The sequence below is a fragment of the Dendroctonus ponderosae genome, unplaced genomic scaffold (genome assembly GCF_020466585.1).
Source record: "Dendroctonus ponderosae isolate FM_Combo_2020 unplaced genomic scaffold, Dpon_F_20191213v2 Dpon_F_20191213_3, whole genome shotgun sequence".
NCBI lineage: Eukaryota > Metazoa > Arthropoda > Insecta > Coleoptera > Curculionidae > Dendroctonus > Dendroctonus ponderosae.
The window spans coordinates 8,659,947-8,676,042 of record NW_026018508.1 but is presented as its reverse complement, the minus strand read 5'-3'; the positions used below and the strand labels follow the sequence as shown (position 1 = coordinate 8,676,042).

Below are 16,096 nucleotides of genomic sequence, written 5' to 3'. Positions count from 1 at the left end.
GACATTTGCAATTTTTTGCCAAAAGACGGATAAATGAACGCTATTAGTAATTAAATGAACTTGTAGAAACGTTCTGTAGGTGCCAATTACGGTAAATGGTTTACTAAAAAAATTACGCTCTAGGTGCTGAAAAATGAACTCAATTTTTATTTCTATACTGAGTAGCAAATCAAGGCAAAGTCCGTGTTTGTTGTATGTGTTTTCTGCTGGGCCGACCTCTGGATCGGTTTGCCTTTATCATTTTAATTTAATTTTCAACAGATCAATCAAGGGGAGTGATAATGATAATTTCATAGACTATTTAAGAAAATAAATGTTTTAGATAATGGCAAACACCAACGCGAATGTTATGTTATGAATATGATGCTTTGATTATAACTATACATATGGTGTATCAGATCGTTCAGTATAAATAAATAACCAACTCTCTTAATACTGGCCCGAATTGGATCCTTGAAAATTCGTTTGGAAGTGATTTTGTTTAAAAATGATATTTTGCCAAATTGAAATCCGTTGGGAAATTTGAAAGTCATAAGAGTTTTAAGGTCAAAGAGGCGATTTTTCAGGACAACTGATATCAATGTTTTCTTTGTAGATTAAAGGTCGCAATTTTTTTCAGAAAACGGATATTTTGTATGTAGAAACTTTTTGCAAAACTGTGGATAGCGGGCCGACTTGGAAATTTTTAATTTAGTTAAAAACCTGGCAATTTTCTTTAAAAACCGTAACTCGGAAAATTTCAATCGGTTGGAAAACTTTTGTAGGTCTAGAAGACGATTTTCCGTTAGAATTTTTACCTTGATTAACTCATTTTTAAAATAGATCATGGAATTTTTCAGGACAAATGTAATCAATGTCTTCTTTTCGGATTTAAAGTCGCAATTTCTTTGGGAATTTTTGTTTGTAGACAATATCTGTATAAATCGGTTAATATCGGGCCGATTTGGAAAATTTCAAACTTGTACAAAAAAGTACGAAAAGTTATGCATAAGAGTAACTCTCAAACTTGCACTTAACTTCCATTCCTTACCCTGTAACTCGGTCCGTTATTAATATTTTTCGTAAATTTAAAAACTTTTAAAAAGCCCCCAGACTTTTCTTAAAAAGCTGTTTCAGGGCCGACGTTCATTTTGGGCACCGTTTCAGCGGTAGGGAAGTTTAAATTTTCAAAGAGCTGAGGCGCTGGTTGTTCCTTGAAACATGATACTTTGATACAAGCAATTTTTTTTTAAATTTTGGAAAAATATTACTTATCTAGAGGAAGTTCACCTATCTCGAGAAAATTCGACATTAGACGAGATATTGAGCCCTGAATGTTGGCAACCGTTCGACTGTTCAATTTGTGCTCACCTTCACCCTTTTGCCCGCAACTTCGTCAAACATCAAGATATTTCAAAAGTTCCAGAACCTCCAAAACTCCCAAAGAAGTAGCTGTAAAAACTAATTCAGCCTCAATTTGTTCGACGAGTTCGTACTCAGAGTGTGCAATCTGTCTGTTTTGTATGTTTGTATGTATCGTATGTTTCCAATTGACTTAAATACAAGTATTTACGTTTTATTTATGTCGAAACTATTTTTGAAACATTTTAGAGTTTCATTAAAAATATCTCTTAGTTGTGACACTTCACGTGGCTATTCGTGTACTGATTGTTGGACTAACCCGAACTAATTGTGCAGTAAAACCTGTTGTTGGAGGGAAAAAACATACAAAGCTGGTGAAGTTAAGGTAATTCACTATTACTACTTTAATAAGTACTGTAGTGAGCGAAGTGAAATCTTGCTAACATTTCCACAACATGGCGAATGGAAAGAAGCCCGATGTTGTAAGTATGCAAACTGCAATTTGGGACTGAAATGGAAGTTTTGACCAGCAAAATATTTCATGCACGAGAAGATTCCATAGAAATAAAAATACTTTGTAATCCAGTGGGCGTTTGTAGAAATAAATTTTATAAATAAAAACTGCAAGACATAAAGTAACCCAATTGTTATGAATTGTTTTAGTAAAATATAAAAAGTTTTGTAAAATATTAGACACCAAAAACTGCTTTTGTTAACACTTAAATTACTATTATACAATTTCTTATTAAAAAGTTGAAGCTATTCATATGGAACACGATTCAAGAGTTTTTCTGGATATATTCTAGAGCATGCCAGTATATTCACAAAGCGCACAAATCTCAGCTGTGTCTCGCACTAATAACATCATTGTTAAGTTAAAAGGGTACGATTGTGTGTGTACCTTTCTAACAGAGCTTTCTTTTCCGCCCTTGATGGCAGTTAATTTACAAATATAAACCCTATTACTAGTAATTATTTGATGTTTATTTTCTTTTTCTCTTTTGAGAAGCATTTGACTATAAAATCTTAAAACAAATGCCCGAGGACAAAATTTTTTTCTCTACATAAAATTATTTTGAAAGGAGATTTTGCTTAATATCACGCAAATAATTTTTAGGCAAGCGTATATATTTTATATCTACTGACCAGCTTTTTTCATAATAAGCTTACATTTATCACTTCGCTGATGGATATCCAATAAATATTTAGAAAGAATTGCATATCTATAAAAGTAATGGCATATATATATATATATTTACATACATTTCAAACGACACATTCGTATGTAGTATTGTATGATTGTATTTTTCACAAATCCGAGCAGCGTCAATTAAAATTTAATGCATACATTTTACGTTCCTACAGCTATTTAGTACAGTTGGTGCGTTATTCAACATTTTAGACTAAAGCCGTTTAAAGTAAATGTCTGTTAATTCCTTCTTAGCTTTGTTATAAAGCTGTTTTTTTTTAATATGGGCACCGTATCTTAGTGATCACAAAGCGGCAATTCTTTGTTTTCGGTCGAGTTTTTAAGTGCTATTCTAAGTTATTTAGAGGGACGTCGAATGCATAATGAAACGACACTTTTTGACGCCACAGGAACATTTCAAATTTAAAGTCACTGAAATTCGTCAATATACTGGGTGAGTCAAACCCATACTTAAGTAGTATTACGATTTAACCAACATTGTGTATGTTCAAAAATAAAATAATACCATAATGACAACATGGGTCATGAAACTCACCACCTACGATAGACAAATGACTAAACTGTAGTGAGTAAATCAACGGTTAGTGGCGTAGATTTAAAGCTTGAGGGAAATTATTTGATGGAGAAAAATAAAATTTCAAGGCAGAATCGAAAGTTCAATCTAATTTTTGCAGAAATAGGTACCCTTATTTAAAATTTTGTAAAAAGTTCTAGTCTAAGTCGTTTTGGAGGAAACTTGAATTTCATGATGTAACCAGTAAAAAATAACTATTATTAAAAATTTCTATCCTTAGTTTTACTAATCAGTAAACATAAGTTTGAAACAAATTAGATCAAGGACTGTACTCGAAATGATACTTATAGTTTGCGAAATATGGAAGAACTGCACAATCGGCTATTTAATAAACTGTATTTGAAGCTTGTATTCCATTTTTATACTAAGAACCCGCTGTTTGTTATATCGCATACAGCGAATATTTTATTATGACAAAAGTTTTTGTAGTTTTTGAACAAACGTGTTTGTTAAATTGAAGCATTAAATGTTCATAAAAAATGTGAATTTAAAGCAGATTAGAAAACTTTTTTGTACTATTTCAGCATAGTACAGATATGGACATTTGAATATTCAGGATGAGCAACTGAACTCTTTAGAACAAAAATTTACTAGTTTTTAACTTATTTTATCGAAAATCGATTATCCAAATCTTTCCCATGTTATTCCTATTTATCTACGACTAAATGGCGTAAGTAATAAATTAATAAGTAACATAGTTTTGCTTTGCTAGAGAACAACCTATTCTTTAGATAATCATAAAAAATTTTCAAAAGTTGTTTCATATTTGTAGGATGTAGGCATTTTTCAGCAACTAAAAACTAAACCAAAACTTTTTGTTAAGTCTGTTTTTTATTTCATTGCTCTTTGCTTGTTTTTTGATTTTTGATCGTGCCCTGGAATTACTGGAATAAACGTTCATAAAGAGCTGTAGATTGTTCCAAAACATGCGAGTATCGTTCAGATAGCACTGCAGGAAAACTGCAGAGAAACTCCCCTTTTGGCGTGATTAGCAGTTTGTCTATATACATGATTATATGGCGAAGTAAATAACGCAGAGCTAAAGCAAAACATAGCAAAGGAAATATTAAAAAGCACCAACAAAAAAAGCTTTTGTAAAATTTTTCAATGGAACAAAGCTTTCAAAAGCTTTTATATATAAACTCCCGTTCAATGAAACGCCTTTTATTCATAGAGTTAATATTGATTTTCTTCCTCATTGTATATTGTTTGGTCGGCTCGCTGAAAAGGTTTCGGTGTTTTAGTTTTTCTCGGCGCCCTTAACAAAAGAATTTTGACGTGCTATGATATATTTAAAAACTGTTTTCTTGAAAATTGAATCACAAAGAAATCGGAAAATAATTAATATATGTTGTTATATTAGATGTGATTTATGAAAAATATTACGTGAAAAATGATTTACTGCTAGTTTTATTATACCAAAATTATTGAACATGTTTCCGCGCTTGCTTATTTAATATAACATACTAATTATTTCGTTCACGGGTAAGGGAAAAATTTCAACAACTTTTTTCGGTTTATTCGATCAGATGGCCTATTTCAACGAATGCTACTGAGCATTATTTATGTAATTTAATGCTTAATTTGCGCGCTTTTTTTTCTTTGAACTTTCCTATCTTTATAACATTTTAAAACTCTCTTGGTGTGCTTTTTCTCTTGATTTACTTCTGCTCACTCTCTGTCACAATTATACGAGTATTAGGCTCGTCTTCTCCTTCATCTCTGAAAAGCTGATACGTGTTGTTACCATAATTTTAAGTGTACATTCAATCTAGCACACTTTCCAACTATCCAGATTTCTTTTGCTGCTCGCCTTGTATGTCTAATTATGTTTTTGCATTTTATTGCATTTTTTCAATTAAGTCCGATTTTCGTATTTGAATTTCCTTCTTGTATTAATCGGTATAAAGAGTTTCTTCGGCATACATTTTTGTACAATTTATCCTTTGCCATTTCCGACTGTTTCTGCTTCGGTTCTTATTATTGTTTCTTTAATGGCAGACCAGTTTTGCTTCTTCGAAATTAAGAAATTTTTGGTTAGATCAATATATATTATTAATATATTCATTAGATAAGTACCATTGGACGAATAGCCGAAGTTAGATAGAGATATTCGAGATTGTCCGTAGAGCTCTAAAGCTCAATTAGGTGCTGAAAATTATTCACTGAGTTTATTGACCTGCAAATATTATACAGTTGCAGAAATTTACGATCTATTCAGTAAACAAATAATAGTTAAGAGAAGATAACTATTGACTCCGAATTTGGATCCTGAAGTGGGCAATGACTTTGCTTGGGCGTTTGACGCTTGTGCTAAAGATAAGTGTGAGCAAAAATTAAGTTATGACCACAAAAATATTTTTTTTATTTTGTTGAATTTGTGAATGACAATCCATTTTTCTTTGAATTCCTGATAGAACGTTTACGTGATGTAAGAGTATTAATTTTTAAAGTAGCAAATCTTTTCCATAGCAATGTGTAGCCTCCCTGTAAAATATTATTTTATTTCTAAAGCAAGCTAAGCAAGAGTTAGCATTTAATCAAAAACAAAACCATAAGAAACTAAATAGTGATAGCCAACTGTTAAGAGTGACACTACCTGTAGGAAATTGGCTGCAGAAGTTATGCACCTTCAATTTTACCTTCCAAATGGTATCTTTAGAAAAAACGTATGTTATAAAGCTATGATTTGAATTTGCAAATATTTCGTATTTCCGATGTGCTAAAGTGTGTATTTTTTTTTTATAAAACCGTACACAAATATGGGCTTGAAAAACTATTTAACTGAGTAACTAGAACACTGTCTATTTTCTGCTACAACTTTCTGTTAGGTGTGATAATTAAACAATATTTTTGTCTCTAAAAATTTGAAAAACATCTTTGTCCAAATTTAAACAACTGAATGGCTGAATCTCCCCAAGTTGGTGAATTACCATTTGAAATAAATTTATGCTACAAAAGTGTGCATGTAATTTCCTTTTCACGTCGAAAAGTTTGTCACCGATCTTGCATAGCCAGATGAACATAACAAAGTTAATTGATTTTCATATAACGTGCTGGTCCTTTAAAACCTTTCCTTATATAAAAATAAATACAAATAAGACGCAAAAATCTTGTTTGCTAATTCCATTTTAGGGCATCCTATAAATAATTAAAATTGCATGTTTGATTTAATAAATTAAATCGTAAGTGCAAAATAATAAATATTAACTGCAAAAAGAAGTCTAAACGAGCGAGAATCATTAACCTGAAGAATATTTATTTCATTTCATCAACAACGAAAACAATGATGAGTAATACCTGACCAATGACGCAAGAAGAAGTAATTTCGCTGGTTATTACGCAAAAAATACCACACCTTATAAAGCACAATTACTTAACAACACTGTATAAAAATGCATTGAATTAACAGAGCACGTATAACATTCCCTATGTGAAGGTACCGTTCCTAAAGTCCGCCAGAAAAGTGAAATGAAAACTTTTCCGCGGTAGATGGTACTTCGCTGTAAATTAATATTTCGTTGGTTGAAAGAGAAAGTGCTAAACCTGCCAATATACTTTCATTTTTCTCCGTACAAAGCTTCGGGCTGCTTAGTGCTTTTGTTTATTGCTTATTGCATTTAGTGCATGGTACTGCTTGTTTCGTCGCTTCAAAAAATCACTGCTGGTTAAACTTTTTTAAGTTCAAACAGACGACGAAAAGTGTTGAGATCCAGGTCTACTAAATTCATAATAGGAAAAGAGCAGCTGTATGTAAAACAACCAAATGAATATCTATATAAGCAAAAAACCTATTTGATAAAATATTCGTGGACTGTGTGTAACACGTTTGGATACAGGAAAACTGAAAGTCTAATAGAAATATATAATTTTTAGTAATTAATTTAAAAAGCCAATTTTTTAAGAACACGCAGTTCTATTGTAATCCCAGACTATTTGTTTATGCTGACGTAATCCGTTCATTCTTTAAATTGTTTTAATATAGGTATTATAATAAGTTATGATCCATTCACTTTTTCCTGTACTGTTTTTGAATGGCCATTCTTCTGAGCAATAAGGTGTTATGCTTTTCGACTGGAACTTATATATTATTTTATTAATTTCTTTATTTACGTTTTCATCTAATAGTTTCTTGCTTAAAAAGCAACTAATGATTTTTCTCCAAGAGAATATAATTATTTGATTGTTTGTCCAAGGACTTATCTTATTATGTGCGCCTGCCTCGCAATACTTTATTATTTGATTATTGGTAAAATCATCTTGATAGTTTCATCATTCGATCATTTGTAGTTGTAGCTGTGATTACAATCTGTAGTAGTAACCTTCCTGATCGCAATTCACAAAACATTTTTTTTTTTAAATAGCAGTACTATTATAATATTTGACACAGCGCATATACGGATCTTTAACTAATTCTAGCCGGGTTGGAAACAACTTATAAAATATGTGTCACAAAAATTGGAGAATGTTTTATGTGAAGACTACCCTTGCAGATCATCGTACATCATAATCGAGTCATATCTCTAAGCTTAAAATTCAAGTTTATATAAAATATGCCATTCTACCGCAAGGCCCAAATTTAATCAATATCATGGAATGTTAAGTGTTTAAATCGTTAGAACCTACTCCTTGAAAGAACTAATTGCAGCTTTTAGGACAATCACTTACTTAATATAGTCACTTTGGGAAATATTATCAAGTCCGGACTGCATCATAAAACCCGGTATGCATAATGTCCGGTTACAGTGGTCAGGCTTTCGGTCAAAAGTTTGTAAAAAAACGATATTTGAGGAAGGGAAGCGAGTATTTTTAGACCATGACGTGTGATAATCGAATAAAAGAGCAATTAAATGAAGTAGAAATATAATGCCGACAACCACTGGTTAAACACACCCGGTTAACAATAAAAAATCTACTTACCTACATCTATTAAGAATATTCAATCCCATAGAATTTGTAGCAAAGATAAAATTAAATATATCAATATCATAGGTACCAAAAAATATTAATATAATTGTTGGACTTAATCGCTCGCTGTGAATGAAGTATTTCCTTGTAGTCCCTATTGTTAAAAAATAATGCATCTATTGTGAAAAATGTCACGTTTAGACTGATCGGGTCAAATGTATTCGCAAATGTTGGCAAAATCGTATGTGTAGGTTTTAAAGAGATCAAATATTTTAGGCAAGGTTTTCGATTATTTTTATAATTTCTATTATCATGAGCTAATGTTTATAGTTTATTATTGTCTGATGTTATGCTTTCTGCAATTCGCTATGGGCAGTGAGTCAAAATTTCGAACTTCACTCTTCACGCTATGAAAATTTTGCTGATGTTTTGAAAAAGTTGTTGCGGGTCACATTTTGTATCGCGTTTTTCGAAAATCCATTTCTCAGAAATAAAAAATAATCTACAAGTTCAGAGTTGTGCGTTCAGTAAAGAACAGTGCGCTCTAAATGTCGTGAAAATGTTTTCAAAACCACATGAATACCTGAAATTTGCGCGCTTCTTAAATATTGATTTGAAAATGAAAACTTTTACGCAACTGCAGGCTCGTCAATAAATAATTCCAGCGTCCAAAGTAAAGCCAGTGGAAACTTGAATGATTGACATTCTGTAGAAGACGTTTTCGTAATAAAATTATGGCAAAAAGTTGCACCTAAATGTCTGACATTCAAATTTCGTGAGACTTTTTCTGACAAATCCACCACAATTCGCTTACGCACTTTGTAATAACTGAATTGAATTACCAATTCTATATGCAATGTGATAAAAATGAACTCAGTGGCTCAAATGGTTCTTCGCAACGTCAAAAAATTCGACCTCATGTTTCAGTCGATTTCAAAATTAAAAAAAAAAACAGGTAAAACTAAAACTCTTAAGATGAACTTGATGTAAAAAAAGCCGTTCAAAATATTATCAAAGTTTAAAAATTTCTTGTGAAGGAATCTATGGTTTAATCGGAAATCGACACTATCAGTGAGCTAATGCTTCTTTTCTTGTATTCAATACTAGAACCCAAATTTCGATATCTGAAGAGTTTCTTTAGCGAAAAGCTTCAGATGAGTTCAATATAAAAATACAAAGCCTTCCAAAATATTCACAAAGTTTAAAAATCAACTACCAAAGATTAGTGAAACTACCAAAGAAAAAGTGCTTAAAAGTCAATATTCGGGTTGTAGGATCGGAAACTAAATAACTTGATAACTACTTTTTTTTACTACTAGGTATGTTTATCATTAGTTTTAAATCTTGACCGTAGTAACTAACTGCAGGTCGGTCATGGAAAAATGTACCTGCTGTTTTTTGACAACGAAAATTGTTAGGAATATCTGGAGCTTAATTTCATCAGTTGATCCTAAAATTACGTGCAATGTCTTGCAAGTCTATCAGCACAAATAGAGAACACATGTTTGCCCATTTCCAGTTTATTTCTTTGATGATATTAAATATATTCAAACTCAAAGTGATTATTATTAGAGCACATTTCAGAGAGTTTTCAAAATCGTTAAGTTCTATGTTAGGTCATCTTGGTGATATTTTATTAAATCAAGAGATATATTAATTTAAAAGGACGTTACAAATAAATTTGTATTTATTATTCTCAGAAACTTTAAAGCCTGTTTTTCGGGTTTCCAAAATGTTGTAACCAAATATCGGGTGCGAAATTTTTGGAGAGTTAGGTTAAAGCTCAAGTTAAGCATCATAAAATATCTAAAATATCGCATTTAGAAATAAATGTACATAGTTAGTTAATAACTATTGACTTGTTGAATTATATGCAAAGTCGATCTTTGGAAATGTGTTAATAAATACTAACAAAAACTTTTACAGTAACGCTTTTCCAAAGGAATAAATTTTCCTTCAACATAAGAATGTCTTTAATTACGTCCTCAATCTTTTACTGAAGTTTGTTTCTTTTTGGGCATATTTTGGCCAAATAATCTTACAAATTCGTTGCTACTTTGCCGACTAAAGATCATTCACCAATTGTAAAAATCACGCCTTAGATTAAAGGTAACAATAACTGCACGTATTTGTTAGTGTGAAAAATGCTCATGGCGTTTCCTTTTAGGGCACCGCACAATATATAGCAATTGGTATATTTGAACCTAAAGCCATAAGCTGTGGATAGACCTCTGTATAAATTGGGCATCTGAACGTATATTTTGATGAAAGAAGGGGTGGTTCTAAAGAACGTTTTTTAATTATAACTACTATTGAATAACGAAATTTTACCCTGGAAAAGTGCATAACCATCACATTTGCTAAACACAAGGTTGAAAACACCCAAACATTAGAACATGTGGACTGGGGCTACCATTTCCTTACCATAGCAAACCCACGCAAACCGGCATCATACAAATTTCCAATTCAATTGTGTTTTTAAAGATATAATAACCTTAACTGTTACTTTTAAACAGTTTGAAATGTTGGTTTTTCCTAGCCAATGTTTATAGACTGTTAGTTACTACACTGAAATTTTACATTACTACAGTGCATTTGTATGTAATTGGTCGGCAACCTCATATATGAAATTTCGTTATCTGGATCTATTGAGCCAATTTAAAAACGAGAAGTAAAAAGAGTTTCACGTGGAACGTCGATTTCTTCACTATTTCATTTTGGAGCACGTAAATCACAAAACTTTGGGAGTCACGGATTATGTAAAAGTTCCATGTCAAAGACTCTGAAGTACTTTTTCGAGAACACTGATATGCAGATTGTCACGTCTTCATGCGTAAAAACAATTTAAGGTTTAAACTTAACTTGTTTTTCATTCAAGTTGGTCACGAAATGAAAGTCACCAATGGTTTTTTTTTGTTTACCGGTACTTTAACTCCGGGTTTCTGGCATTTGCGGTGTTTCGAGCCTACTTATCACTGTGGTCGTTTTATAGTGGAACTGGTCTATCTATATATATTTAATTTTCCAATTATTTCCATCAAATTTCACTGAAACGCTTCTAATGTCAGTTTAATAAATGTGCTTTGTACGTACATAACAATAGGAAATTGAACAACCAACAATTAAATATACATTTTACCAGACCACATAAGGCAGCTCGACCTCCGACTTGGCGGGGAAAATCGCCTACCACGACCAAGACGAATCTGCGACTCGAAAATATTTAACATGCCGTCCATGGTCGATGCAGACGCTGAACGCCGGTTGTCGAACGATCCCGTAACGTGAAAAATATTCGCGGACTACACAATCATCAGTAGTCGTGTTTCGGACATCGATTAATTAAACGATTCGCTTAAGTTTTCTTGAACGACTTTTCTTGTGGAAAACCATGTGGAATATAGAGTCCTCGTTCATACTGGTAAGTTGATTATTTACATTAAAAAAAAAACAAAATTAAGATATTAACAGATACACTGTTGCACCTAATTAACATATACACATTGAGGGCAGAAGAAATATGTCGTATTTTTTTTATCGGTTAACCACATATATTTGCTTTTGTTGTTATAAAATAATTTTCAAAATAATTTTTATTGTTGCTTATACCAGAAAAAAACATTTATACTAAATTATACAGATATTCATAGTGCGCACCTATGTATTAACAGATAAGTATTAATTGGTGTGATCCCCATTATTGAGCCAACTATGTGAAGTTGCTTTACTTTAATTTTTCTGATTATATTTAATATGCAGCAAAAACTTAGTATTTACCTGTTAAAATTTGCAAATTTACAAAAAAATAATAATTAACCAACATTAACCTACGAATTATTAACCAACTTTAATTATTTTAGGACGTTCCTCTGCTTGTAACATGCAACAGTTTGGTCATTAATTTCGAATTTTCTCAAGAAAAATACACTCGATACAAATCAATACTATCCACAAGTGAATTGTTGGAATCAAAGATTTCTAATATTGACATGATTGCCGGCAAATAAATGCTTCAATGCTGAATTTTCGGTTCGATTTTCAGTTTTCCGAAATAGAAAATTTTACTTTTTTATTTTTGTTAAGGCTTGTTAAATGGCTTTTACATTATTTTCGTTGTTCTGATAGCACATTTTCAGTAGATTTTTTCAGAAATAGAACATTTTCCAGAAAAAAAGTTTAAATTATTGTATATAATCCACATAAGGTATTGGAACAAAATTAATATTTTATCCAGTTCAATAGATATGTTTAGAACTAAAAACATTAACTTTACAATGAAGGTCGACAATCCAATAGACTAATTGTAATTGCATAAACATTAATTCCGAAGGCATTCATTGAAAACGGTGTTATTATGCTGCTTTAAAGTATGTATGACATCATGGTTCAAAACTCAAGATCTCTTTAAACTATATTTTCAGTGTCAGTTTTGCTGCTTTGAGATTAATCTGGAAAATAAAATAGGATGTTTAGGTCGCMATCACTGTGATGAAAGTCAAATTGAAAATGTCCCGAAAAATCGCTRGTTACTCGTTGGTACTATTTAATGTTACCATTAAATTTATTTTTCTTCTACATGAAATACTACATTTCTTCTTCGTGGAAACGCAGAAAACTTTCAGCAGTTTTAATATAATAACATTTCASTTAATATAAACTTGAATTTAGTTTTAAGYGGTACTTTATAATGCATCTTTCAAATGGCAGAGTTTGGGTTACATCAGGTMTTTTCTGCATTGTAAARTTTTYGGTGAAACACGAAATAACTGACCTAAAATTGCCTTACTTCGATATCAACAGTTGTTGCCGAAACCGAAAATTAAAAAAATATTTGGTACCTAATAAGTCTGCCACACGATATCAAACAAATCCAACATTTCATACATCATACTCTTATGCTARTGCTAGTAATCAGCCTTGTTTTGAGCTAAAAAATCAAAYAAATGAGTCTCATGCAGTGCCATGTGATACTTATGAAAKTATTTAAATTTACCACTTTGCATTTATGCCCCTGTTAAATTWTGCAATGCTTGATTCCYAATAAACATTAGCCTGAACTTTCATAAGAGCATATTTGCTTGATTCATAGWAGAATTTCTCATCGGTGCATTTACTAGCATGCACTKGTTTTCGGTTTTTCCATTGGATCATCTACCAGATARAAARTATGTTTTCGAGCAATTTAGCAAGTCATTTCAGTTCTCTCAATCCACACGGAGGCTTACTGAATTTTATATAACAATAAACACAGACAATATGCTAATATAGAAAAAGAAAAATTTCCAATAAACCCTACACCATTACATTACATTGTATTATTATTAGTATTCCAAATTATTTAAAGAGATGGTGGGTAATTCTTTCGACCGGGAAGAACAAGGTTTTGCGATTTTCTATTATAGTTGCACAATCGAAACAGCTTSAACTGTTAAGYAGCTTAGCTTTCAGATACTTGAAATAATCATATTTGAACGGCAATTGCTCGGCAATATTTTATTAATTGCCAAAATAGCGGAAAACAACTAATCCAATTTTGTGCACATGACGAGATGAGAATCAACAATAYRTTTCATACTCATAAACAACAACATAAATGTACTTTTSAAAACACYGGAGGWCAAAAATCAATCGTATGATAACTTGATTACAAACTGTAATATTCACCCCTCGGAARTATAAGATGTAAGGGTTTTAAGTTGAACAAATAATAATTAAATAATAATAATRATAATTTAACATTCAACAAASCCACAKGTTGGTATCAGCTATGTGCACAAATAAAACCGAAAAATTAACACGAAATAATCGGAAAACTTAATATAGAGGCTATCAAAGCCGCTGCCACAAAATACTTATACCTAACAACAAAGATTAAGGGAGAAACTTGTTGAAAATAAAATCCAGAATGACGATGTTGTTGAGACTGCGTTGCTGAAACTTAGTAACAACATAACAGCAGCTGCAGAAGAAGCGATAGATAAACGCAAAATAAATAAAAATGGAATGACCAACTCGAAGCCATCGTTTACCGAATCAAAATGCTAGCAGGAGAGAAAAGAAAGGCATACCTTCAGCTAAGAAGTAAAACTATCACATATGCCAAATACGAAATTGTGAACATAGAAATTCAGGATTCAATTCATCAAAAGAGGGTTCAGGGAGAAATATTCAATAGACATGGAGCATGATATATAAGGAGGTCAAAGAAGGATATGAAGTATGCAACGCAACCGCAAAAAAGCAATTAATCAATAGTTACAAACCAAATCAATAACAACAGACAATAGACAATAGACAACACATAGACGAGACAATACGACTGGAACGTGAAAATTATTACCACGAAGGCAAAGAAGACCAAAAGCAGGTAATAATAAGGTAAGCACCAGGACGCAGGAACGCGAATTTACAATGTGTAAGACAATAAAAAGGCGAGCATCGAGGGATCACGTCCAGAGAATCGACTACACAAAATTGCAGAAGAGGAGAAGCCAACCAACCGTAGACCTCCACGAAGACCACCACACGATGGTTCAAAAGCTGAACATCGGAGTCACAGCTTAGGCTACAGCGTTGAAAAAACAAGACACTGTCTTAAAACAAGAAGAAGAAGAAGGGTTGTCAAAATTAAAAAAATATTTTAGCATATTGATTAAACGAACAGGTACTGGCATAAATGCAAAAAAAATTACGTTACTTTTAATGAACTATTCAATAAAATGCAATTTTTTGTTAATAACTTTTAATAGCCCCCTTCTATCTGCGTCGGCCACACTATCAACTGCAGCCACAAAATGTTATATAATAAAACGCTTCTTGACCATATTATCCTGAGAATATGAAGTGGTGAAGTAATTTCTCTCAACTCGTGCGGTGCCATGCGGTGTGCCACACATCTTTTATTTTATCACTTTGTTGTCAACTTTATCCGCATTTCTCACTTTCACTATTTATATCATTCGACTTAAAACCCCGGATATATTCTACGATAGACAAGACAATTAACCAATATTTTGAAATGTTGATTATATTTGTTATCTGTTCTAATGACTGCTAAATATTTCTGTCTGCTACTATCTTACAACCTGCTTTCTTTCCGTCAGTGGCGACTAATTGCTGAAAACGAAATTTATGCATTATAAGAGCAGGGTCTTACGCAAAAGCTAATAACCGGTAAATTGATTGGAATTCATTCTTATTTTATATTTTCTTAACGCACGCGGGCACTATTCAATTAGAACACAGTAATTCTTATAAAAACTAGACAGAACACTAACTGTCCCATAGCTATTAAAACAAAACCACTACGGTCTATTTCTAACAAGTTCAAGTGACATTAGTGATTGCGTAACAGAAGAAAATGCTGTTTTAATGTATCAATGAAATACTGCTAATATATTACACAATCAAACAGGGACAGGGGCAAACACCCAATTAACGTGGAGTAAGTGGTGTGTCAAGACACGCGCGAAACATGTGCATTTATAGAATTTGCTAAAATATATTTATTTCATGCAAGTAATGTGAATAATAAGAGTTGCTTGTATTCAGTGACCTTTACGGTGGTACTAATTATTTAGGCTCAAAAGCATCCGATGTGTGTATAATAGCTACTTATTAGTTTAACTTGAATGCAAAGCGTTCTCTCATTTCCGGAAGCTTGTCATAAACTTTTATGTTAAGTAGTAAGAAACTACGTAATACACAGTTAGTGAATCTATCATGATCATTTTGCCAAGGTAGTAGATTTTGATGGAAGAAACGTTACTATTGCAGATCTTCGGCTAGGTAAATGAACTGAACCATGGTGTAATTTATTCGTGCCATTGTTAAAAATCTCAATAAAAGAATCGTATATTTCGGTTATGAAATGTTCTGCTTATTGGTATGGATCATGTAAATTCAACCAATATATGCAGACCTCGAGTCTGCCGAATAGGAACGTCTTTTAATTTGGACGATTATTTATTTCATTTTACGACAAAGAAACGAACATCAACTTCCATTAATGAATTTTACCACATTTAGATGTTTATTACAGTCCATAAAAATATACTAGTTTC

At 32.0% G+C, this 16,096-nt stretch overlaps 1 protein-coding gene across 1 annotated transcript in view; it reads left to right on the top strand.

Moving 5' to 3' along the window:
- Nucleotides 1-11,245: 11,245 nt before the first annotated feature.
- Nucleotides 11,246-16,096, top strand: part of LOC109533299 — a gene marked incomplete in the record, with an annotated part of 33,158 nt that continues 28,307 nt past the window's right edge. The window contains 1 exon segment of the mRNA XM_048664822.1: nucleotides 11,246-11,454. Within this exon segment, the coding sequence (XP_048520779.1) occupies nucleotides 11,425-11,454 (30 nt within the window).